This window comes from Mastacembelus armatus, chromosome 6 (assembly GCF_900324485.2).
Source record: "Mastacembelus armatus chromosome 6, fMasArm1.2, whole genome shotgun sequence".
Taxonomy (NCBI): domain Eukaryota; kingdom Metazoa; phylum Chordata; class Actinopteri; order Synbranchiformes; family Mastacembelidae; genus Mastacembelus; species Mastacembelus armatus.
Genome location: NC_046638.1, coordinates 23,338,581 through 23,365,658, shown reverse-complemented (window position 1 = coordinate 23,365,658; position 27,078 = coordinate 23,338,581). Strand labels below are relative to the sequence as shown.

Here is a 27,078-nt window from a genome sequence, read left to right as displayed (position 1 = left end):
AAAAACGAATGTTTGCCAAAAACACGTATGCATGAGCCAAGTATAATAAACAGCTGATATACACAACCATAGGAAAGTAACTGTAGGGACAAAAGAAACTTGTTTCCGCATTACTCAGTGTGCTCTTTGTTCTGCAGCCCCGTGCGTGGTGTTGGGCCTTAACGTTTCAGAGTGTTGGCCGTGCCGGGGTATGTTTACGTCGTGTACGGGTTTAACTAACTGGGTGTGTGCAGTACAGTCAGAGCTACAGGCCTAGATGGATGGATGGATCTGGAACTTGTCATTAGTGAGGATGCAAGGCACTAAAGTGTTCCTCGTGTTTAGAGTGCATGTAGAGCGGGTCACCACATGCATACTCTATAGTGACTGAGCATTACGTGAAAGCATTTACCTCAGATTAATATATACAATAAAATAGAAAAAAAGGGGGGGGGGGCGGCAGGGCAGGCATATATGGAGAAGCTTCATAAACCACAGGATTATTCCTGTGTGGTGCGCGTAGGACACCAATAACAACCCTGCAATTGCACTTTTTATATTTAACTACATGTTGTTTAACAACCTTTAATAATAATTACAGTGAAACAACATCAAAATCTGATGGTTGAATACAGGTCCATAAAGAACATTTGTTTTATTAAATATACGCATACAAAACAGACCACAGAAAGAGAGAACCCCAGACAGGTGTGATTTGAGAGGTGACGGCTAAATGTTATGAGCAGAGATACTCAGAACGTAATGCTTCTCATATCTTGTGTAAACTACTGGGAGAAGTGGGGAAACTGCGTGCAAAACCTTCCACGAATACTATGTTATTAAGCCAAAACTGTCTAATTGAGATCGATATGATGAGCAGATTTGAGCTGCTCATAACTAGAGCTAAGCCATAAGTGGTTTCATGTGTCGACTTGGGATTCTTAAGATTTCATTCTTTATTAAAAAAAACAAAACAACCCTATCATACAAACACCCTCAGCCCAAATTATGATCTACAGCAGCATCGCTTTTTCAGTTTCAATTCTCAAACGGTGTTCAACACCAGGACAATGTTTTTTTTTTTAAATTATGTGGCAGATCCACTGGTTTTCACTTCATGAGGAATAAATCATCTTAATAAATCTGTATGAGACAACTCAAATCACAATGACACCAGACTCTCACAGGGACATAAATATGTTTAACATGGATCATAACCCAGTGGAGAAATATCTATGTACAAAGTTTGTATGTGTTTGGGTATTAAGGCCACAGTTACAAGGGACGGTTTATCTACTCTTTTGCCATTATTGCATTTTTCTTACTGGGCAGCCACTGGGACATATCCAGATGCCACCTCTATTTGTTACACTCCTACGAACTTACTATGTCTTTCTTCTAAAACCACCAGTCACATTTTACTGCTTCATCTAGGACAACTGATGTGTCCCTCTCTCGTCTCTCACCTTCTCTACACTCACCTTGTCGCCTCTCTGATACAACTTTAACCTTCCATCCCAAGCCGTTCAACCAGGCCAGTGTGTGCACATGTGTGTCTGTGGTGGGGTATTACTTCAAATGCTTTCACATGCACCTCCGCTTTAAGTCAGGACCAGTTAGGATGTGAACCGGAATCCCTCCCCTTCAAAAGAATGATGACATCGCAGCGTCTGCTTCGAATTGACATCTTTGGCTGCTGGAGGTTGTGCCTTTGGGTCGACACAAACGACTGATTGTTACAGCCCAACTCCACAGCTAATGGCAGACTAAGTGTGAGACTCTTGTGCTGCAGGGGATATGTATTGCACTCTCCCTCTAATTGCCAGGCAGATTTTGTTCTGCCTGAGAGGACTTGAACCACACAGGTCAATTCTTAATACATAATAAAAAGCTGAACTAAAAATAAAAAGCACAATACCCAACCCACTCAGCCGGCAAACTGCAATGACAGCAAGTCTCAGTTTGGACCAGGGCTTGGACTGGGCTACGTAGGCCTTAGGTTAGACCCTCCTGGGCTGACAGTATTCTGTGGGGCTGGCGTCGTTCCCACGTGGAAGCCTTGATGCAGAGACACTGAGACTGTCGTGGGTGGCTGGTACTGTGTTAGTGGTTGTGCAGGATTAAGTATGGTGACCTGGCATGCGCTTGTGGGTCCCGCCCACGGAGGTGTACTGTATGGGGCTGAGGCATATCCGAACCCCTGAGCGACTGGACCAAGAGAGCCTTTACGGGGTACCAGAGGGACGGAGGGATTGGCTGAGTTGGGGTGATGAATGGTGGTGGCAGATGTGGTGTTTGAAGTCGTGGGAAGTGTTGGGCAGAGGTAGGCTGGAGCTGAGAATTTACGGCCGATGTTGGCTGGAGGAATAACCTGCAACAGAAAAACAAAAAGTAGTTCCTACTACTGGCTTTACAGGATTAAAAAATTAAGAATCATTAACTGCCATAAACATGCTCCAATGGTGAAAGAAAGTTATGCTTACATCATGTCCCAGTGCTGCCTGTGGTCCAGTTTTAGAAGCTCTCTTGCACTGGGAGAGGTTGATGGCATCTCTGGCCCAGTTATCCAGTAGCTGGTGCAGGTCATCAGTGAATGTGCCCTTGCCTTTCTGGATGTGGGAGGCAAGAGGAGTGGGTCCAGTTGTCTGGGTCAGCGAAGCAGAATGGTTCCGACAGTGGCCTGAGCTGCTTGTTGTGCTGGTTTCACTTGAGACTGGGAGACAAACATGAGACGTGAACTAGTAAAATTTATTTCGAGACTCAATTTAAGCATCTCACTGTGATAAGAGGAGGTGCTTGCACAAACCTGTGGAGCAGCTACTGAGGCTGGGGATGGATGGAGAGGATGTGAGCTGTGAGGGCACAGTCTGCTTTGGAGGGGACTCTGACCCATGGAGGCTCTGAGCTGAGGCTGGGTATCCTGAACACATGACCACAGCCCACAATGAGTTTTATATACAACACACTGTTCCAGCAGTTGTGTGTCTGGTAAAGCATGCACATACAACACAATCTGTAGTACTGACATGACAGTGACTATTAGATTTGTGTTGGCAGCCAAAAAAAAAAAAAATGAAAATGAAAAGGTCAGTGTCCTTACCTGAGTGTATGGGGCTGGGCTGTCCACTGATGCGAGCAGATTTGTGGTTTTTGTTTTTCGGCCTACGTCGACCTCCAGCCATGGCAACCGCAGGGGAGAAAACAGAAGGAGGCGGCTGTTTCCCCATCCGTGTGAACAAGGCCTCTATCTCCTGTTTCTGACGAGACTGCAAGGCCTGAATCTCCTTCATATGCCTGTGAGCAAGAAAGGCAGAAATAATCAGTCGTATTAAAATACTTCTACTCAACTGTAAACTAGAATTCATGGTGTAAGAAAGAGTAGTGTAAAACAGAAGTGTAAATATGTGACTTACTTTTCTCTCAGGCGGCTAATTTCTTTCTGCAAAGCTTCATCCTCAGTCTCAGAGTCGTCATCATTGTCACTACTGTAATGGGTATGTGCATTATGTGTGTCAGCTGTGGAAGATGAAGGCCCGTTCTGTACACTGGAGCCTAATGTTGGGGATGCAGTCACTGAGGGAATTAAACACATGAGGTAATTATTGCAGTAGTGCAGGTACCTTAAGATTCCCCTGAGCATCTGCATTCTGTGCAGAGAATGAAGAAAATCATTGTTTCAAATGTCTTGACCACACAATAAACCAGAGGAATAAAGAAAAGTATGACTTATAGTCCAGAAAATACAGTACTTTTACAAAGCCTTTGTAAATTTCATGTGACCCTGTTGCACACCTGTGACTGAGAATCGGCCCACTTTAGAGCCTGGGGTTGGTCTAGATGTGGCACCGCTGCTTGTGGACACTTGGAAGCGGCCAATAGTGGTGGGCTGGCTAGTAGGGTCAGCAGAGACAGAGGAGGCTCCATTTACAATGTCAGTTTCACAAACACCTATGGGCAGAGAGGAGGAGCGGTGGAGGGTATTTTCTGGACTTGAAGGGGAGGAGGACGAAGAGGAAGATGAAGAGGTAGAAGAAGGTGTGAGGGAAGAGGAGGAAACGATGCAGGAAGAATCTGGAATGGTGCTGGATGCACCATCAGTAGCAACAGACACCTGAGGAAACATGAAGGAGAGATTTTTTTAAAGAAGTTTTAACTGTGTTCCAATAAACTAAGCACATTCATTTTAAACTGTGACTAAAACTCACTTGGAAACGTCCCAGAGTGAAACCTGTTGCTGGAGGCTGGCCTGCCTGAACCGTCTCTGGGCTCAGAGCTCTTAACTGGACGTCCAAATTACCCAGGGGCTGCTGTGACTAGAGACACAAACAGGATATAAGAACAGGCCGTACACAACTACAACAACATATAGAGCAAATAGTACAGGTACAACTGCTAGGACAACGTAGATCTTTACCTGATTTGGCCCTGGAAATGGGGGTACAGGATCAGAGGGCGGTGTAGCAGCTTGATCAAAACCAGTAGGTAAAGTCTAAACAAAACATAAGAAAGTTAAATATTAATAACAAAAAAAAAAATCAAAAAAAAAAATCCTCATTTAGGATTTATTCTTGAATGCTGCAGTGTTCATTTACCTGTGCCCTGGGCTTAGTTGGAGGGGTCTGGGCATGTCCCGCTGGGGTAATCCCCTGTCCTGGGGTGGTTGTGGGGACCGGAACACCTTGTACCCCAGAGGTAAGGGGAAGGTTTGATGGGGGCACCAGGGCAACTCCAGGTGGAGGAGAAGAAGTCCCAGTGGGGGGAGAGGAAGTTCCTGCGCTCTGACTGGGATCAAGTGACGCTGAGGAGGCAGAGCTCTGGTCTTTAAAGAGGGACCTTAGCTTCTTATCTAAAGCTTGAATGTCAGTCTTGGTCTGAAGTTCAGCCCCTTCCGTCTCCACCGGCTGTGGTTGGCCTGGCTGGCCTTGGCTCTGACTGGGCAGCGATGTGGGAGGTGGGGGTTGAGTAGAAATGGGAGCAGGTTGGCACTGGGAGTTTGTGTGCTGTGGTCCATGGGTGGATGAATTTGTAGATGAAGATGCCCCAACACTAATAAAAGGCTGCTGCTCTGAAGCAGGAACAGTGGCAGTAGTATTGGAAGTAACACCAGCAACAGAACTGCTGTTCAGCAGAGGCCCAGGTACTGAGGTGATGGAGGTCTGCACTGGTGGAGATGAAACAGAAGATGAGGGAGGGACACTGGCTGGTGGAAGCTGAGAGGGCGGGGTTTCATGGGAAGACTGGAGATGTGAACTGGGATCACTGGTGACTGGATCTGAAGTTTGGGACTGAGTGGACACAGGTGGCAGGGAAACCCTCTCAGTGCAGGGAGCTGGTGAGGAGGCTATAGTAGGTGTGGGAGAGACAGCAGATAAAGCACTACTAGTGGTGGAAGCTACGGTGTCTGGAGGAGCGAGGATATTGATAGACTTTGGGCCAGGTCCAGTCTCAGTGGACAGGACAGGGACTGGTTCTTGCTCAGCAGCAGGGAGATCAAAGGTGTTACGTCTCTCTAAGTGAGCCTGCTTCATTTCAGTGAAAGCCTGCTGGAGAATCCCAGATGGAGCCGAATGAGAAAGGCCAAATGGAACAGAGGGAGCTAGAAAAAAGTAAAGGGTGGAAGAAAAAATATATGAAAATTATTAAAACATAAAATGACAGCTATGAACAGCTGTATAATCCTATATGACCTGAAAAACAGCTGGAGTTTTCATTTCGTCATGAGAAATACTTATAGAATTGTTTTGAAGAAATACAATACAAACAGACATCTTTAATCTACAGTGAGCTGACTTTCAGACAGAGACAACACCACTGTGACAGTGGCTTTTCTCTTACCCGGGGCAGGATCATCTCCAAAGAACGGTTCCCTAAGACGGGACTCTGGCACTGGGCTGACTATGAACCTTCGGCCAGCTGAATGCACCACCAGGGCTGTAGTGCCCGGGCAAATGCCTGAGAGAAAAGACAAGGTCCTTGTGTGAGATGGAAATTGGAGCTCATCAGTAACTGGACATTCAACACCAGAGATTTGGCTAAAAGTCTATTAACCTGGCATCATGGGAACAGACAGCTCAGGTTGTTGTTGGAGATCACTCATCTGGGAAGAAATATAATGCAGGTGGTTAAGTTCTCAAGTTCAGCATATGAGGTTCAAAATTGACATAATTGGTTTAGAGAAATACCTGGGGAAAGCCGTCCTTCATTCCCTCTCTTTTCTTATCAGCCATTTGTATGACTTCACGGACCTGATCGATGAAGGACTCTCGCTCACTCTCCAAAATGAACTCACTCTTAACCTGAACAAGAAAGCAAATGAAGTTCAAACGCTTAACTACAAAAACGGAAACTGTGAGAATGTTCCTCAGAATGGCTTCATTTTTGTGATCACTCCAGCCAAAACACATAGTAGTTCTCTGAGCTCATTTTTTGTTCAGTTACAATAGGATGTCCATTTTGCAAAAGGAAGGTAAACTGGGTACTCCAATATTTAGTGTGTACTACATATATATATATATATATTTTATATATTAAAAAAAAAAAAAAAAAAAAAAAAAAAAAAAAATCAGACAAACAGAAAGTTAACATTTTCTAAATGTTTAGTGGCATAAACTAAAGAATCATTACTACCATGATCTGTGCAATTTCCTCTGGATTATCACCATCAAGGTCAAATTTGAAGGTCACCATCTTCCTGTTGTGTGTTTCCAGCTGGCACTCTGCTACTCTGTCCCCCACATTAGAGATCTGCAAAACATTGATTTAGGTTAAAAATGTTCAGCGACAGAGCTTATGATTAAATATGAATGAAGTTATGGGTTTAGTTCAGAACCATACACTTAGAACGTTTAGCTTGGCCTTTGCAGTCTTCTCATGGCGGGAGCGGCTGCGTACAGATCGTCGCTGATGGCGCTTCAGTGAGCGCCCCTCATGGCGACCTCCTGTGGAACTTCCCTCATTACCATCACTAAGACCAGAAGCTGCATCAGATAGGCAGCTGAAATAGACATGATTCCATGAGAGACAGGGATCAGACAAGTTGTGTGGTGCTTGTGATTTTTTTTTTTTTTAAAAAACCAAGTAATTTCTCTCTCACCTTTCTACAGACGGTGGCACCACAGGAGATGATCCTGCTGCCTGCTCCACAGGTGCTGACTGAGCAACATTCGTAGGGGCCTGAAGAAAACAGAAACAGAAAACCTTCATGAATCACCTAAGGTCAAAGCAAATCTCACAATTAAAAAAATATTGGATCTTGATCAATGTTGTTTGTCATTCCTGTTTGTGATTTTCTTGTTTTTTTTAAAATCATTTGTAATTTACTTTAGGCAGCTATTTATAGGAAATGTAATGTTTTCAACCATCCATTAGATGGAGTTGTGTAACGTGGGTAAATTAGTTTCTGGGAGGAGAAGCCATTATTAAACTCTTTTGTCACAGTGTAACTACTGCTATGCCATTGAGTTTTCATTTAATTTCTTAGTGTGGCCATATGTGCTTCTGCGTATATTAGCAGTGCTTATATAAATTATTATTCTGTCAGCTTCCAGTTGCGCTCATGTGCTTAGTTACACTACTGTGATTTTGGAACTGATGAAATTATTTTATTCAATTTCATACACACTCTATTGGGGTATTTAAACATTTTGCCTTTTGATTAAAATTGAACAGTCATAAAAACAAAAACAATTTATGTTTACTCGTGCTTCATATGGAAATTACATAAATGATAAGTGTATACTGTTTAGAGAAATCTATTAAAGCCACCATATTTTCCAGACTATAGGTTGCACCGGAGTATAAGTAGCTTTAGAAATAACAACAAGCAGAACTTGTAGCATTTTGTAGTCCAGAAAATACAGTATGTAAAAAGTGTGCCGGAAAAATAATTCTGAATGATGAATATACATATACTCAGAGAAACCATGCTAAGAGGTGTGCACCGATACTTCACATCTGACCCACAGACACATCCTCAGAGGTGCTTTGTGTTCTGTTGAGTACCTGCAGAACAGAGAGGTATGAGGCCTGATAGAGGAAGAATAGGTGCTCTGCGTTGAAGGAAGGAGACAAAATAGGAGGACCTGGATCACTGGCCCACAACTAAGAGTCATGCAGGAATAAACAGCATGCAAAGGGAAAGAGTGGAAGAAAAAAAAGGGGGGGGCGGCAGCCATGGTAATGAGCGCTGTGTCCAGAGAAGATTCAACAAGTTAGATTTAGAAAAACAGCAACATAAAAATGGACAGCAGGAAACTCATGCTGTAGTATGATCAGGTGAAGCAGTGGAATTATTGAGCTTGTTTCAAAAGAAGGCCAAAGACATTTGCATGTTAAAGTGTGAGCTGGGTAGCTGAGTTTGTGTGACCTGTGGCTGCTGAGCTCCAGTATGTGCCTGTGATACAGTGGAGCTCTGAGGAGCACTGCTGATCTCTGACTGTTGCTGCTGTTGTGGTGGGGACGACTGAGAGGACGGTGGTATCATCATTTGCTGGGTGGGAATCTATATGGATAGAAGAGATAAATATGGAGTGGCAGAGAAAATAAAAATCAGACAGGAAAGAGGCTGTGTGAAGAACTGCCACATATTTACTGTGACAGTAAGATCTCATTATTTTAAAATCAGAGAATTACTTTAGCTCTCTTCCAACTCCAAATGCACTTACCTGCTGGATAACATAATTGCAAAAAATTCAGAGCATTTATTTTGCGTCCAGGTGTCAAGGTATTACACAGTGAGTGATCTGCAGTGCATTTCAGGGACATTTACACTGCATGTCCATCCACACTGCACTTGCAGGGTTTTTAGATCTAATGAATCTAACATTTTTTTGTCAGGACACCATAAATTCCAATTTTAAAGATTACAACAAAATGAAAGTCATCGAAACTTGAAATCTCATCTGCCACCTATCACATAAGCATTCCTAATAATACAAACAATTGATTTATTTTTTTTCCTTTTACATGTTATCCAAAAGGCTGTGGGTGTATTTAAAAGTGGGAACAGGAAAATGGGACGTGTTATCTACCTGAGGGGGAAGCGATGATTGGTAGTAAACGCCGTACTATAGGAAACAAAACATAACACAGGGTAAGCGTGGATAACTTGGGGGGAAAAAAAAAACAAAACAAAAGATAACTAGGGAAAATATTAGAGTCTGTAGAACTCAGCGATGTGGAACACCTGAAGCAGAGAATACAGGCTTTAGGACCGCCCTAAAATTGTTTTCTTGCCGACCTAGAGGGGGTGAAGTTTGGCATTTGCTTTACTGTACTGAAGGTGTGTTCAGTATACATGGACAGTACTACGGGTTATATTGTTAGGGGCAATAAACTTGAAATCTTTCACCAGGGGTCAGTAAAACAATACTTTCAGCTGGCATCAAAGAACAGTTAAAGAACTTTTAAAAACATGCAGTGCATACCTGTGGAGGTGGGCCCAGAACAGACTGGCTGGTGGATGCAACAGGAACACTTTCAGACTGAACACCTTGTATCTGGGGTTGAACCTTATGCAGGCAAAGAAGGAAGTGCCAGAGCATTAAATCTGATTAGCAAAGAGAAAGCTAACAGGCCATATGGGCAGCACAGGGGAGAATTAACAAATTCATATAGAGAAATCTACCTTGGATGATAAAAGATGTATTAAATACAGTATAGACTTAACTTTGAGGACCACATATGACAGAAAAGTCATAAGTCTTATTTTCATGACTCACCACTGTCAACTGCTGCTGTTGCGTTTGGTCATTTTGTGGCTGCGGGCAAGACGCCTGGGGCTGAAGGTGCTGGCTGGGATGAGAGCTGTAGGATATTCCAGACTGAGGAAGTTGGGCCTCGGGAAGGATGGATGAACCAGGTAACCTGTCTCCTATATGAGGGAGAGCATTAATGTGTGAAGACTAGCAGCACATATCTTCAAAAAACAAGCCATTTTATTACCATACAATGGGCTATAGCTGTACTTGATTATAAATAATCTTAGATACACACCACCTCCAGTGTGTTGTAGCTGTTGGTCAGTCTCAGGCTCTTCTGACTCTGGCTGAAGAGTGGTCACACTCTGACCCTGAACCTGAACTTGTCCAGTTGACTGGGGGACATAAGGCGCCGTCTGAGGCACGCCAGGCAGTTGGGTTGATTGGGGAGGGTTGAAGCTAGAACTCTGATGGCTCTGCTGAGATGCAGGTTGTGTGCTGTGTTGGTTTGGTTGTGGAGGGACATAAGACGCAGGCTGGGACTGTGGCATTTCGGTGTTAGACTGTTGGCCTGGTTGCTGTACTGACAGTAACTGACTTTGCAGTTCTTCTTCTAGCCTTCTCTTCTCCTGCTCCTCTCTGACCTTTAAGATAGTGCACAGCAAATGTATTAAAATCTCTCAGGAGACCCAGAAGGCAAACAGGAAACCTTAATAACATCAGATGCACTACAGTCAGTATGGACACACCTGCTGCCGCTGTGCTCTCTTGCGACTGATTAGAGACACCCTGTCCTTAATGGCCTTTGCAATGGTCTTATGGTCACCTTCGCACACATAACCAGACTCAACCTAGAGCACAAAGACATTCATCAATGAATGCTTCAAACACTGCAATGAGATCACATAAAAGTAAATTTCCCTTTTCATGTGTTGTGATCTGTGACAGTGACAACACTGGACAAATTGATTCAAAGTTCAAATTACCATTTCCTGAGCCACATCTTCTGGAACATCTTTGGTGAGGTCAAATGAAAACTCAATAGCTTCATTGTCTTTATACTTCCCCTTGAGTTTCTTTATATCCTCAATTCTCAGCCACAGCTTAATAGCCTCCATCTCTCCATCGTCTTCTTCTGCCAGCTCCACACGCACCCCTGTGTCCTCCTGGAAAAAGGCATGGTTCAGAAGGTCCTTGATTGAGTACCTAAAAAAAAGGAGATAAGCAGTGAGCCAACATGTTTTCACGGAGACCTAGACTACCCTAAACTTGTTAAATGTGAGGGTTTTTTTTTTTTTTTTTTTTTTTAAAAAGTTACAAACCTCTCATCCTTATTCTGGCGAATACATCCCTCGATGATCTCTTTCACTTCGGGGATTGCCACCTTGTCAAAGCTGCCTGGTTTCACCCCCTACGGGAAACACAAAACCTTGAATGAGAATCGTGCTCATTGTTTGAGCTTTTGCCATTTTGGAAACCTCCCCATATCATGTTGCTTTTTCTTCAGCTCAGAGACTCATTACATTACATTAGTACAATAAAAATACTTCTAATGGTCCATAGTTAGAACTTTATAGACTTGTTTTGGAATGCATCACCAATGCCTATAATATGAAGGGGGTTCTTCTAAAAAAAAGACATTCTCCCCCACATTCAAATAATCTTAAAGGGATGTTATACTTTCTGCCTGGTGACGTTCAAAGTTTGCAGAATGTTGCGTGATGGGAAAAGGAGGGCATAAGTTGGTGGAAGACAGCAGATGAGAGTCGATGAATTGAGCCAATAGCAACAGGGAGCTGCATGGTGTTAGAGAAAAGAGGAAGACAGAGAGCTGAACAGCTGGGCTGAAATGACAAAATAGGGAGAACTTCCCATCTCTCCAAGGAGCACTACTGTAAAAACAGAATATATGACACCATCTATACTACACAATAAGACTCTGTTTCTCAGCTGAATCATATGTTTAGAGCTCTGCAGTATGAGCATAAAGAGCTAACAACTCGATACTTAGCACACAGGTAAATAAATAAAATATTGTGTTGAGTCTTCAGTATTCAGACTTTGCAGTTAATGATATACTGCAGATATATGTATTTCAAGGCACATCTTTATAGCCCCTTTATTTACGAGACTTGTAACTGCATGAATCATGTATATGAATAAAATATCAGTCACTATGTATTTCAAAACTAAGCACAAACTGTATGAACACTAAAAACATGTTTGACAGTTACTGCCCGTCTGGTATTATTACAGCAGTTAGGCTGTTAGGATTGTTTAGCATCTCCTGGCCTCATATCTACATGTTTAACCAACATACACAGTAATTGAGAAGGAGAGAGAAGGAAGAAAAATAAATAAATAAATGGTATGAAGTGAATAAGGAATAAGGGGGCTTGTTGATAAAAATAATATGTTTTCTCTTGGTGGTTTTCTAAGACTGTGAGTTTTCCAACAGGGAAGTAGGAAACCATTTGGGAGGTACAGGAATATACACAAGTTAGCAGGCGAAACAACAACCAAAGACAGAAAGTGGATTTTTTTAAAAATTGATAAATAGGTGTCACCAGGAATATACAATTATTCCAGTGTGGGACACTAGCCTTCTTGGCACAGAGGAAGAGGTGAAGGCAGGGCAGAGGGGTGACATGGTGGCTTGAAGAGAAGACTTACGCTGGTAACTCTGCGGTAGATCTGTGCAGCATTCTGGCACTCTGAGTACGGGTACTCTGAGGTGGCCATCTCCAGCATGCACATTCCAAAGGCATACACATCCACTGACTCGTTGTACTTCTCCTCATACATCTCAGGCGCCATGAACTCAGGGGTACCTTAAATCAAAACAACTATTCAGAACTCTCGAACTCCCTTACTGATTGAGTGGGCTTCTCACAACCCATTGCCCCTCTGCTCCTCTAACCCCCGAGGGGTTGAGGAAGAGGAGGATGAGAAGAGTGACCAGTCTGCTGACATCTCCTGGAGCAGAACCTGAGAGATGAAAGTTGGAAGAGAGAGAAAGAAAAGAAAAGGGGAAGGAAAGCAAAAAAGAGACAGAAAACAAAAAAGGAGGGAGAAGCTGGGCTCAGTTAGACTGTAGAGAAGAAGGCACGTGTTTGTCTGTGTAAGACCTTAACATGATGGAATATAAGAATGTGACTCAGGGAGCCAATGTGCAGAACACACTTGTTGGCCAAAATGACTGTTATTTACAATGTTCAAATAATAGCTTTAAAGTTAAACACTTGAGAGAAATACCCAGACCAGAATACAGTGCAATTTGTTTAAAAGGATGCCAATGATCTCTGTAAGAGAAATATGACCAGCTATGGAAATAACTTTTGTCAAGACCTCACCTTACCAGAACATTAACATTGACTTTTACAGTGCACTCACCTTTTGAAGTCTGACTTACCATCTCTTCTTTACCTGTAGGGGTAAAGTGTTATGGTCAAGGCTGAGAGAAGCAGATCCCATAGCTAGTTACTGTGCTCAGCAGTGTGTCCCTGCACATCAGCGTTGCTCCATTAATTATTCATTTTACATTCAATCTCAGGTCTTACACAGAAAAACTCATTTGATTATTTGAATGTGATTGTTTTTGATATTGATGTGTGTTACAGCACACTGTCGGACTTACCAGGCCCATAAAAGTTCATACTTACTCAATGACCAGCAGTACCCTATTTATTCCAAACAGCAGAATGGGGCACAGCTGAGGCTAGAGCCTACATTTTAAAAACATACCCAAGAATGTGAAAAAAAAAAAAAAAAAAAAAAAAAAAAACAAACAAACAAACAAAAAAAAAAAAAACACAGGAAAAAGGCTGACAGAGAAAGTGGGGAGAGCTCCCTGGACACAAAGATGGAGCAAAAAGATTCTGCAGTCCTGCAATATTTTAAGAGACAGTAAGAGACAAACACTAGGGGGAAAAAAAACCTGTTGAGGCAAACCCATAGAAAGAGATGTTAAACATTATAGGTATAACTGGCAAACAGACCACATATTTCCAAACCACAGAACAAAGACCAGTCTACGACAGAAGCAAAGGCCATACCTTTAGACTTGGCCTGGTTAGCCGACAACCATTATAATAATGATTGATATTTAACAGTAAGAGAAACGTTAGGCGCTACTTACATTCAGTAGGAGCCTGGGAAAAAAAAAAAAAAAAAAAACTCTCGAGAAACATGTACAATAACCAAACTTGATAGAAGTACTGTGTGACTGCAAAGACAGAAAGCCTTGTGGTTATCTGCCTAAGATTACTACAGTATATGGCCTCCATTTGAGCTGTGGTTTGAGGGACAGCTGAAACGCTGTGGTCTGTTTTTGAACCACATCGTCAGAAAAGGAAAGTCAAAGGAAAAGACCTTTAAACACAATCTTTTTCAAACATTTATAAACATCATGACCTCAGCAAAGGTACTGCTCACAGCAGGACAGGGGCAGTAGGTAGTAATGACTTCGTAGTCATACCTATAACGCTCTTGGCAAACGATGCACGTTTGAGTGTGGCCAGTCCCAGGTCTCCAATCTTGACGGATCCTGTTGGGCCTGTGATAAAAATGTTGTCGCACTTGAGGTCCCTGTGGATGATAGGGGGAGCCCGCGTATGAAGAAAGTGAAGCCCCTTGAGAATTTGTCGACACCAGCTCCGCAGCACTTTGATTTTCATCACCTTAAAACGTTTCAGATATCTAAAGAGAAAATAGATCATAATATTCATCAGACCCAGTGCTTAATAATAAAGGTGCCTGAAAAGTGTAAATTCACTTCTATTTTTAAAAACCTTATAGAAATATTTATTATAAAATTGTCACTATGATCCTTTTTTATCAAAAATGTCACAACCATAATGCATACTGTACATACAACACTTACGTTTTGAGTGTGCCAGAAGTCATGAGTTCAGTGACCAGCACAATGCATTTCCTGCCTTTGGAGGGTCCCTCCCAGGAGTCGTAAAAGCGGACAATGTTGGGATGCTGTAATCCCTTTAACATCCCCGCTTCCTCTTTAAAGCGCTGCCGCTCTGCCTTCGATAATTTACGATCCTGCATGAGACAAAAAGGAAATACTTAAAGATTTCACACAGAGCTGTACTATTTACAGGATAATTTGGAGTAAGAAGAACAATGAAAGCCATAAAAATGTAGCATCAGGATGACTATCAATGTTCACAGCCATATGATGTTTATTTTTCCTGTACAATATCAGACTGTATTGATAGAAAATGTTTTCTTAATTTCTACAGACATCTTGACATGTAATGTTTGTAAGCAGGGGATTTGAAAATGCCTATGAAAGTTTAACCAAAAGAGTATTATAATACACACTTAGCACGCCACACACAAAATTGCTCCTATATTCTGGCACAAGTACACACAAAGTTGATGGCATTGGGATGGGCCCTATTCTCTGCCTAATGACTGAGCTAAAAGCAATGTGTTGAGATTTATCCTGGATTCCAAGCAAGCCATAATGACAAAAAGCCACAGCATGACTAATTAGAGAAGATCACTGCAGACTGTGATTAAAAAAAAAAAAAAGAGAAATAAATCTGGACTATAAACGAGTTCTAAAACTGCCCTCTTTTCTGACATAGGTTTAAGAAATATGGGAAAAAATAAAAACCATAATATGAACACAGTATCAACATACTTTAGCTCATGTTATACGTTTGAACGTAGAAAACCACCAATTTCAAAATTAGTCATCTCAAAATTGTAATACATGCAAATGTATTATTAATTAATAGAGTATTTCTGGGTTATTTTAGACAACATTGTGTGCCAATTTTCACGAGATCAACAATAACAAATAATCATGAGGACTAATATTACTATGCTGCCCAGCCCCTCAGATACCAACTGTATCTGGTATCAGGGTAACATTTTGCTCACCCAGCCTTGTACTCTGAACAAAGCTATGGATGATAAAAGCTGACAAATGTCTGACAGCTGAGGGATTTGTCAGTGAAATCTAAATCTGAGAGCACTAGCTGCACAATGGTATTTAACATTTTGCAAACCGACTGATGCAAACATAAAGGCTGAGAGAACTGTCTTTTGTAGAGTCCAGAAAAATATCTGGAATGTGCACAACCACTCTTGTCAAGTTGCTTGAGTAAATTCTGCCTTCACCTATACTATATAAGGAGCAGGTAACCCAGACCAGTCAGACAAGCCCAGTGAAACCCCATCTCCCTTGAAACCCCCCAGAGTCTTGGCCACAGACCAGGAAACTCAGCCAACCTGTGAGTGAAGAGTGAGTGAATTGATGTATGTGTGTCAGTGTAAGATGGAAAACTCTCCAGTGACTAAGAAAAAAGGGGGGAGGACAGTGGTTGAGTAAAACACCAAAAAGAAGAAGAAAAAAAAATGCATAATTGAGACCACTGCCTTTGCTGGAGGTATATGAGGCTTGAGGTTGAATATTTGCAATATCTGAGAGCAACTCAGGGCAGACAAAATGTGAAGTTGAAAGGAAGTGTGTATAAACAATTACAGAGCCATGTCAGGAAGCAGAAGTCAGAGGAAGATGGGTGAGCAATAGAGGCTTCACTGTGCACCTGAACCATCTGACCTACTTTCAGAGTATTTATTCCCTCCCATTTCTTTCTCTGTGCACCGTGTGAAAACTGGAATGCCAAAATCCACGGCAGCAGAAATCATACGCTAGTGTGTACAGCAACCCAACATTTAAATAAATGTTTTCCCTTTGTAAGCCTGAAATAGTTAAAAAGCTGCACTTCTGTTAAAAGCATAAGACATTCACTAGCTTAACTGACATCTACTTTAACTTTGGCAAAGAAAACATTGAAACAGTTGGGACTGTAATTTGTGAAGGCACATGCTAACATATTGCCATGACTTAACAATGCACATTTTTGGGAAATCTATTTATTATGCAGCTACAGGCTTTTCTTACATGAAGTATATTAATGGGAAACAAAACTGGCAGAAATAAAAGGCTGAAAATTTCAATGGGAAACCAGGGAAGGGGGAAAAAAATACAAGACTACTTGCATTTGGGTGGCCTAGAGGAAATCAAGAAATTAAAAATAAATAAATAAATAAATCTCCCTTTCTAAAATTTTAACGAGCCAGAACGAACTAATTACATGCCTAATGCTTACTACTGGGCCTGAAAAACCCTGCAGGAATTTGCAATCACAACCTATGCATCACACTCCCTTTGACCGTTCCCTGAAAAAGATTTTTGACAGAGGCCATGTCCTGGTCTTATGGTCTCAAGGAACAGTGCCTGACAGGCTCTGGTACTGTCACAAATCATGAACAGAAAGGTCAAATATCCACAATTTGCTTTAACAACCAATGGGGAAAAAAGCATCTCTCATTACTACTAAAGCCATGAATGATAAACTACTGGTATTAAAACACGTTCATTTACTTATCTTTAACAAATACAAGTTCTAGATAAAATAATTCCAACTGCCAGTTTAAAAAAAAAAAAAAAAAAAAAAAGAATCTCGCACAAGTTTGGAAAAGCAAGCAGGCACTGCAACAGGCACTGTAAACTGACTGTACTGGAAACAGTCAAAAAATTGCATTTTTTAGCTTTATATCTTCTAATAATTATCTTGTCTATTCTCTATATCTTAAAATAATGAAATTAAGAAATGTTTGAGGTCTAGACTGCAACCTGGTTGACCTTGGCTTGAGTTTTGTCTACCTTAAGTCCACAGAGCTCATCTTTGATATAATTGGACTATTACCAAAGAAAGACACTAAAATCTGGTAAAAATCTGGTTTAAAGTACTACTCCAAAATATTTAGGGTGCTGTTGCAGGAATTTTGAGAAACTTTGATATTCTGTGGAGAATAAACAGAATTGAGACTAATCACCAGATGGTGCATCCACATATTTGTGCAAGCAAGTGGTGTCATATTCTGCATACCACCTTGAGAGCAAGGCTTTAAATGTCTATAAATTAGGAAACCTAACCTGGCATGCACCTGGAAAGCAACAGCAGCTGCAGATGAACGACAGCAGCTATATCTGATAGAGTGGGCATGAGTCAGCTCGCTAAAGAGCTGTTTTGCAATCCCTGTCTTACAATACTGCAATACTTTTTAACATCATAACTCTAGCGGTAGAAAAAAAAAAAAAAAAAAAAAAATCACCCTTGTGGAGTCTCTGAATATGATAAGAAAGGAGAAAATGTGCATGAGGAAAATATAGCAGCAATACATACAAGTGGGAGTGTGAGCATGATGCATTTTAAACACTTACGTTTGCTTAACTTTAAAATCTGAAGAGTTCTATCTTTATATCAGACTGGCTAAACACCATTTTTTGTTTCTGACAAAACAATTATCTAAAATCATGATTCAGCTCTGTGGCACACCCCTCAACAAGTCAATATGCAGTTAAAGCAAGTTATTACCAAAGTTACAATTACAGTTACTGAGTATAAACTCATCAGAATTTCCCTCCTAAAATCAGACAGATAAAGCAAATGCTAGATACAAGTCAGCTGTCATTTCTGTCACAGTTCCATACAAACAAGGAACCATGGTTAAGAATAATTTCTACAATGTATACATTTTATCCATTTTATGAGAAAACAAACTAAAATGTCACTACAATAATAATTATCTAAACTATGCTTAGGAGCAGAGCTGGGAAATAAATCAATTTTGATTTGTTCTCACTATTACTATTAATATTGTTATAGCAATTTCGACCTTAGCCCCCAAGGCTTAAAATTACTGGAACAAGCTTATGGCCAAAGTCACATTCACCATACATGAATCACATTTAATGCCAGTTAACCTCAGTATCTCTAAAACATAGCACAAAATACTGCATCTAGGCAAAGGCCATCATGAATAAACCAACAACCCTAAAAATAGTCAAGAGAAAAAAAGAAAAGGTCTGTGATCTGCTGTCTCTGTCAGATCCCTGCTCTGAGGTTGACACAGGGTTAAATGGAGCCCTCTGGGTAACATTGGTGAAGATCTGGATAACAGCTGACGGGTCTGAAACCCAAGAAGCCAGTTAAAACGATTCCACTTTAAAATCTTACACAGTTATTGCATCAAGTGGAGTTTTTCGCTCTAGGAATAAATCTTTGTTTCCATGACTGTGACACATGCCAATGAGGTCGAAGATCACTGTGACTGTCAGCAAAACCTTTAGCAAAAGTCACGATGGTTGGTAATTTGGTTAACTGTTTAAACCAGAAGCTTCAATAAATACATTTATTTTAAACAAGGATCTTTAACTGTCTTTATCTGGAACTAGTCTAGAATGATCATTATCAAATAGCTCATAGCCCAGAAATGCTTAAATCAAATATAAAACATGCTCCTTAGATCAATGCAGCTGAATAATTTAGACAAAATGTATGTAGGTAGGTATCTGTCTGAGCAATATTGTTTTAACGGTTTTCTTTCCATAAATTAAATGTCAGAGCTGTATATACCTGATAATTTCATGTTAGTTGTCACTTCCACAGCGCCACAGATAACTATTAACTTAAACTACTTTCCAAAAGTTATTAGGTGATCAGAATACATACTAGGTTAAAAATTACTGTCCTCAACATATGGTTGAGTCATTTAAGACATCAAAATCTGAAAAAGTCAAACCTTCACAGCATTATGCTCAACAGGTAAATCAATTTAGGTCTGTTTTTTGAGAGCTGCAATACATAAAACCAGCATTTGACCGTTATGTTTTCTAACAGATGTAGCCTGCTTACTGCTGTACTTCAATCCATTTATCCATCCAGTGTAATAACATGGAGGAGCTCCCAAAAAGTTTGTAACTTAGCACATTACCATTAGTGCTTTTAAACAGAGGATCAAATAAAAATGAAATATGAAGAAATATGAAAAAAAAAAAAAGCTTAACACCTGAATTTTTCTGCCATGGGGATCAATATAAAGTGTTATCTAATCTAATACAGCCATTGTGGGACAAAAGCCACTCTTATTACAGCAATATCAAAGCAAGTGTGTTAATGTTTTACAGCATATTGCAGCACTGACTATTAATGATAAATGGTTCAAATGTTGCTGTTTGGCAGTAACAGGTGATACTGAGAGGTAGAGGAAAACAAAAAGTTTAGGTTTTGTTTGCTTTTATACTTCATGATAGATATAAAAGATATAAAAATTAATAGAGATGCACCGATTGACCAGCCAATGTTCAGATTTGGCCGTTTTGTCACATTACCCGGCCCGGATCGGTGACAGGCCGGTTGGTTTCATGTCTTGCCGATTCTGGGCCAATTCTTTTATTGCCAGCAGCACAGACAATGACGTCACAGCCACATGACTCACAGTCGCGTGTAAACATGATGTTGATGTGGAAGTCCTTTTCTTAGACACTTACTGAAAAATCGGAATCGGCCAAGAAAATTGGAATTGGTACATCTCTAAAACTTTACTATTTAACATCTCTACCACTGAACATCTTGTGGAAGTCTATCAAATAGTTTCACAAAGCAATGCTGACAATAAGACATTTCTTCCCAAGTTACTATGTTATATTATTTGGGTGTGTGTGTCACTCCCATTGGATGCCGTGGTGGGTGTTTTTTTTTTTTTTTGGGGGGGGGGGGGGGGGTGAAGATGACATGGTTGAGGATGGATGAGTGAGCAGAAAGGGGAAGATCCTAAATTTATTGCTTTTTTTTTTTTCCTCTTCACTTCCTCTCTGTGGTGACCTACTTATTGTTCAGACATGCTTGCAATGTCAGATCTGAAACAAATGTGTGGGTTTATGGGTGGGGTGAAAAGGGTGGATGCTGAGAATTCTTCTACGATTATGGACAGATGGCCTTTCAGCTCATTAGGGCTACTTCATTTAAAATGTCCAAACTAAGGTTTTTAGCCAGGTTTGTAGCACAGATTGAAGAAGTCTAAAAATCTTGCCATGGAATGTGGTCCAAAACTTCCACTTACACACTTTGAGTTTAATGTTTTAAACATTGTTCATTTTTTGGTCACACCAGTAGTATATACCTTAAATTGCAACGCTGGTTTTCTGGTGTCCACCGATCATTACACCATCACAGTGTGTGTGAAATTTTTGCCATGTTTAAGGAAGATTAAAAGATCTGTACTGTGGGAAAACCTGTAGGACTGGTTTCATTTGTATACAGGTAGGGGTTCTGCTGCTGTTTTCAGTTGACACCAAACTGAGTGAACAAAAGCTGCAAGGCTGATCACTTTCAGCATCAATGATTCTGGCATCAACAGGAAACAAAACAATAAGTAAATTAACAGGATGAATGCCTACTTCCTTCTTAAATGGTCCAATCATACAGTTTGTTTACTTTCAGAGAAATATTTGTATTATTTATTCTTAAAGAACATAAAAATAGAAAATTGTCAAAATACTATCTAAAGCTGATAATAGAAAAATGATTATAATTATATAAATGTTTGCAAAGATACTGAACAATTTAAACTTAAAAAGCTTACAGGAAATAACTACCACTAAAGCAATCATGCGACAGCTTTAACAACCACACGAGAGGGGATTTCTGCTGTTTCTAAGAGTGAAATGTTCACAAAGGAATGAGAGGGAGTCATGTTACATGTTCATATTTCAGAACCAAACCATAAACATAAAACAAATCTGGTTCTCATTCAACTGTAACTATGTCAAATCTCATTTTTTCACCAAATCAAGCTCCGATTCAAATGGTATCTAATGAAGTAGTAGTAAAGTGTAAACTATAAGCCAGTAATTATGAACAATTACAGCAGCAAAGAAAAAAATAAAACACATTTCACATAGTTTTAGTGCGTGCTACAGTGGTTAACCAGTAGCTGAAACGAGGTCAAAGAAAAGATGAAGACAGTGATTTTAACTAACTAAAGGAAGTAGAAGGACGTTTATATTTAGTGAGTTTTGCTTGAAAAAAGAAAGAACAAACATTTAAAAAGTACAGATATGTGTAACTGTCAGGAAGTTGAAAGGGTGGGGGGTGGACTGAGATTAAGCAGCAGGCCTCAGCAGGCCAGCCTGCTGCACTTCACACAGGAGATTCCTCAGTCAGGAATGTGACCCCATTTTACATTGAAACGAGCATTCAGAGCAGAAGTGTAATGAGCATGTGCCTGGTTTGCTCTGTGTGAGGGGGAGGGGCACAGGTCTAATCTTCACATTGTTCTGAAACCAGTGAGTAGCTAGGGTCATATGTGTTACCATGAGAGGCCTGTGCCTTTCATGACAGGGTGAAAACGTGACAGTGAGAGCAAACATTCATGCGGTGAATGAGGTCAAACTTTGCTGTGGGCCATGTATCTGCTTTAACTACACAGACAGCAGAGCTATAATTATTGTCATAAGCATTTTTAGGAAAATGACAAACTATTGGTCTGAAACAACTTCAAAGCAAAAGGGTGGATTCATTAATACAGAAACACTGCCGAAATATAACGCACTTAAGGTTCTAAAGAATTCTTTAAAGCCAAGGACAGAGTTTGGTCAGAAACTCAAATTTGTCATTATGACCCCTGAAAATGTTATAAAGAGTATCACTCAGATGCGCTGTTTTCAAAGGATGCTATAATTAATGTCCCCTTCTCTTGACATGAACTTGCTGAGTTTTAACTCCTAATATCAATAGTACAGTAATCCCATGTATCTGGGAGACAGTTATAATTAATCTTAATATCCTGACTACATGAATTCTATGCACTACTAGTGCAATAAAAAGTGTTTAGAATCTAGCACAAGGTAATTTCCTGTGTCTATTTCCTGTGTAAGGTAGTCCACGGTCACGGTGCTATAAATGTTTTTCATACAAAGGCATGACTCATACTTCAGATATCAGTTTTACGTGCAGTCATTCCAACCAGTATGGACAAAAAGAAGCAAAATGGGGAAATGAGAGTTTTTATGACAACTGAAATGTGAAACAATCAAAAGGGAAATTCTAGATATGCCTATTCAAAAGCGAAATGCCAGGTGTACTTCAGGTAATAGTGGTAGGAAATTGTTTTGGCTCAAGTCCGTGAGGCTTAAGCAAATTAAAATTAAACAGCCCAAACACTAAAGGTGATGGTGACATTCGCAAAAGAATGCAAAACTAAGACTAAAGGTGATTCAAATGAAGAACTTTTCTAAGTTATGTCCACTTAACTGCTAAATACTGAGTAAGTGTATTGAGATGAGCAATGGTTAAAAAAAAAAAACAACAAAAAAAACATTCATCCTAATTCATACCTGCAGCTCACACCAAGCCACCTCCACAGTGGTCTCAGTATCCAATCCCTTGTAGACTGTCTTGAAGGAGCCACGTCCAATTTCTATATCAAACTTTAGGAAACGTCCATCTGGTGATGTTCCTACTGCTTTGGTCTCTGCTTCTTCAATGTCATCCTGCACTTTTTTCTCAGCTTCTCTCAGCTCGGCCTTTGCTCGTGCCTTGGCAGATTCCTTATCTTCTTCCTCCACCTCTTCTTCATGATGTACTTTCACATCAGTGGTGCTTTCGAGCTCTGTTTGACTTGGCAAACCTCTTCCTAAAGTTGGTGCAGAGTGGGCTGTTACTACCACCTCTCCGTCGCAGATATCTTGAATATTAGCAGGTTCCTGCTCTGAAGGCACTATATCCACCTTGGCTATTTCTATACCTTTTTCTTCTCCTCCTCCACTATCAGCATCCTCCTCATTTTGAGCTAATCTTGGCTCAGCCTGCGGAGGTTGAGGAATAGCAGCAACCTGCTGTCGCTTGGAGACCGCTTCCCGTAGCTGAACCCTTTGAGGTGTAGGGATAGGGATTTTGCTGGGCAAGGGGAGGGCCAATGCTGTAGCATTGGAATCACTGATGACACTACGGCGCAAGAAACGATGTTCAGGGTTACATCGATCGCGCTCCATGGTGTGATGCCGGCGTCTCACTTCCGCTGGCCGACATTCATTCACCATTGAATCTGAACCAGAACTGGGGCCATTTCCACTCTTCTGAGGGGGAGCCAGGAACTTCACCATTTTGTCATCTGGCGTTTCCGACATCCCACCACCCACACAAAGAGTAAGGGGGTATAATAACTGAAAAATTAAAATAAGAATACTTCCATGTCCACCATATAGGCTTATACAAGGAGTAGATATATCTGTGCTTTAAAAAGAAAAAGATAGAAAGTCTTATAACTTCTATCTCTGTCTTTTTTTATTGCTCAAAGCGGTCTTTATATGTATAGTGCAGAGACTGGAGGTGTAAGATGGGAGGTGTTCTCTTGTAAATGGAACAAGACTGAATGCTGCAGCAGAACACAGAGTGCTGATGTAGATCCACAAGTCTCTTCAAGTCCACACCATCCATCCTGTAAGACACCATGTGCAGCCTCTATCAAGCATAAGGACTCATTGGTGAGGAACAAACATGTAAAGCCTACAATGGGCACCAAAACTCCAACTGTAGGCAAAGGCAGGATGACCAGACGCTCCAAAAATGCTCCAGTTAAGTTTCACTGCAAGAGAAAAAAAAAAACAAAAGCTGCCTTACATGTTTCAAAAACCTATGTCAAATGTCAACAAGATTTGTAAAAGATCAGCCTAAGTGTTCACTAGTAGAATTTACAGTATACATTTCTTCAGATACTACCTCTTACATTATCTGCATGTACATTTTAGTATAATGCATGGAACCATTAGATCATTTTATGATAACGTTTTAAAGAAAAACATTCCTTTGGTGCTCATCCTGATGAAAATATTGGTTGTCTTGCAGAAATAAATGTCTTGTACAGTCCACAGGGTTGCTTTCACAGTTTTGTTTTTTTTTAGTTCAGCTCCCAAAGGGAAATTTTCTCTACTCTTCAGCTGCATCCGATCAATATAATATTCATCTGATTTGTTTAATAAACATTAAGTACATTTTATGAATAATCATTTAAGTTTGTAATGTGGGATGAATCCCAAATGCATTCCACTAACCTCTAAATGACTCACATTTGTTAAAAGGACAAAAGTTTACTAATTGAACACAGTTAGCAGGTGATCATTTCTCAGTCTGAAGTATAAACAAGACACACACATACATACATATATATATATATATATGTATATGTATATGTGTGTGTGTCTTACACCTCTAATTCAAAGGTTTGTAAATATGGTTTGGGTTATTTACATTAAATCCACTGCTTGACGACCATAAACATTAAAACGAAGCTGCACAACACAAATAAGTAACTAATGACATGATGTTTTTAATTATTGGTTTTGCATCGCGACATCTAATATGGTGGCTCAAAACTGCAGGCTTGCAGCGTCAATCTTATTATTTATAATTCATCCATACCCTGCCATGGTTGCAACCATCCCCAACGTAGGCAATCACCATTTCAGAACGAATGCCGATCACAGTCCGACAAAAAAAAAAAAAAAAAAAAAAACAAACGAAATTGCAACGAAAAAAATGACTTAGATTAACGTGAGTAGAAACCCCGGAGTACGTACCCCTTTATTCTCCGCTTTATACGAGAAACTACAGCCTTTTGAAATGGCATCGTCTCGCATACAAAGCCAGGAGCAACGGCTCTTTGTTAGCTTGCTAGCGAGCAGCAGCTAGAACAGAGCTAGTTAGCAGGCGACAGCTAATTCTTAACCAGTGAAAGGTTAACCAACAATGAATGATTTCCACGTCACGTCCTTGTAAAATACACCACCACCCCCAGTTATTAGGAATTCAGCGATTAACCAGCTATTTCACACAGCCTGTCCGTGTTCTCGCTTAACGTTATGATACGTGTAGCCGTTAGCAAACAACACGAGGGTCACAGTGTTATTAACCACTTTACCGTGCTGAGGTTTGGTTTCCATCCCTGAGTGATTAACGTCACAGCGGATACGGTGACCCGGTGTGACACCGGTTGGTACCAGGCGCTGACAAAATAGCGCCACTCTCCAGCTAGCTAGCTAACGTTAGCTAGGCGGGTCTTACTGTGGCCTAAAGTGTGGACCCACCTCCTAAGGTTAGTTAGCTGCCCTCCATTCAACTACGCACAGCTAACTAAGTCGTTTGTTGTTGTTATACACGTAACGGAGATATTTTATTACAACTACCAGTAGCCAAATGTTTTATTTTCCCCCGTGTATGCAGCGTTTGATTTTGTTTGGTACCGTTAGCCCTGTTAGCTGTCCGGTGGTAGCCCCCTACCACCTAGCTAAGGTAGAGCGATGCCGGGTGTGATAGCGACCTACCTCAGTATCCACAACACCGGTAATGGTCTTGAATTTGTCCTCACAACACGAACACATACATTATCCTCAGGAGTCCGACAGAGAAGTGTTCTGTCCCACTCTGTGCGCTCGCTTTTAAACAAGCGGCGCAGTTGCTACATGTTGTCGGAGAGACGTTTTTCTTTTTACCCAAAGCGCCTGCGCCAAGTGAAGCATGAGCTCATAACCATAACAGTGTCTGCAGTGTCACCTCAGACCACCCATCATAAAGGATCAGGTATTAATGCCACGATCAGCTTATTTGAAATTACTTTAGAGAAAGCACTCCAAGAGTAATATGCTTTGGGAGTATACCAAATAAAGATACCAATTAGAATAAAATATGTCTATCACTTTATAAAAAAAATATCTAGGTCACATACTTCTGTTACCACAAGTTTCATGCCTGACTCATGCTGGGGTCAGTCATTTTTTTAGACTGAATGATTCACTTTTCTTCGTTTTTAGAAAGACTGTATTTGTTTTTTTCATTCTGAAATTACGGGATGTACAACAAAATGGTAGAACTGCTTTTTAAAAACAATCTGTCTTTATGTTATAATTGTTTGTATTTCATGGACTATTCCACTTATAACTGTAACTAATCTCTAATGCTAAATAGGAAACGTATTTCAAGTAATAAAAGCTTTTTTAAACCAAACCTGGTACTTTGATCGCTATAATATTAGTGAAGGTCTATTAAATGAAAAGATATGGTCCTGGTAATATTATTAAAACACAAAACAAAAGAATTTGTGAGGATAAAGGTCTGGGCTTAAAGTTACTACAAGTGACTATAAAAATAAAGTGTCTGATATATCGTATGTTCATGCACATATGACTCAATCTGATTGCAGCAAAACTATACATATCCTTTTATTTTTTGTGGCAACCATTTTGAAAGTACACTTTCCTACTCTTCTTAAGGTAAGCGCTGCCCCCTACTGGTATTGACTAAACATGCATCTGACATATTGTTTCACACAAAATAAAATGTTGCTTGTTGTTATAATAATAATAATGATAACAATAATAATAATTATTATTATTATTATTAGTGGTAGTATTACATCAGAGGAATGTCATCTAAATATAATTTCCATTTGTGCCTGCGTACCGAATTTAACTGTAAATCACTCCAGCTTGCTGGTCCCTTCGTGTTTATTCCAAACTGTGTTTTTGCCA

The 27,078-nt window shown here is 40.4% G+C and overlaps 1 protein-coding gene across 4 annotated transcripts; it reads right to left on the bottom strand.

Moving 5' to 3' along the window:
- Positions 1–605: 605 nt before the first annotated feature.
- On the bottom strand, positions 606–26,061 carry LOC113133496 (serine/threonine-protein kinase WNK1-like). Of its 4 annotated transcripts, none has more exons than XM_026312341.2 (28): positions 25,876–26,061; positions 22,891–24,140; positions 14,560–14,732; positions 14,155–14,375; positions 12,351–12,508; positions 11,000–11,088; positions 10,664–10,883; positions 10,427–10,528; positions 9,973–10,321; positions 9,699–9,850; positions 9,405–9,488; positions 9,009–9,044; positions 8,345–8,479; positions 7,073–7,152; positions 6,814–6,973; positions 6,607–6,723; positions 6,162–6,275; positions 6,028–6,076; positions 5,815–5,931; positions 4,572–5,575; positions 4,394–4,468; positions 4,185–4,292; positions 3,772–4,090; positions 3,393–3,552; positions 3,080–3,273; positions 2,786–2,899; positions 2,463–2,692; positions 606–2,350 (listed from the first exon to the last, which is right to left on the bottom strand). In XM_026312341.2, exons 2-28 carry the CDS (start codon positions 23,680–23,682, stop codon positions 1,964–1,966), a joined length of 5,739 nt encoding a protein of 1,912 aa, XP_026168126.1. In that variant the 5' UTR covers positions 23,683–24,140; positions 25,876–26,061; the 3' UTR covers positions 606–1,963. The 4 variants fall into 4 exon arrangements, with proteins under 4 accessions (XP_026168126.1, XP_026168128.1, XP_026168127.1 ...); XM_026312343.2 differs by having other exon boundaries at positions 9,976–10,321; XM_026312342.1 differs by lacking the exon at positions 25,876–26,061 and adding an exon at positions 25,473–25,601.
- Between the last annotated feature and the right edge of the window lie 1,017 nt (positions 26,062–27,078).

Coding starts and splice junctions, on each gene's coding strand:
- LOC113133496 (XM_026312341.2), bottom strand. CDS start 23,682: ATGTCGGAAACGCCAGATGACAAAATGGTGAAGTTCCTGGCTCCCCCT. Junction 8,480..9,008: donor AATCATCGCTTCCCCCTCAG/GTAGATAACACG, acceptor CTATCCATATAG/ATTCCCACCCAGCAAATGAT. Junction 6,974..7,072: donor GTGCCACCGTCTGTAGAAAG/GTGAGAGAGAAA, acceptor TGTCTATTTCAG/CTGCCTATCTGATGCAGCTT.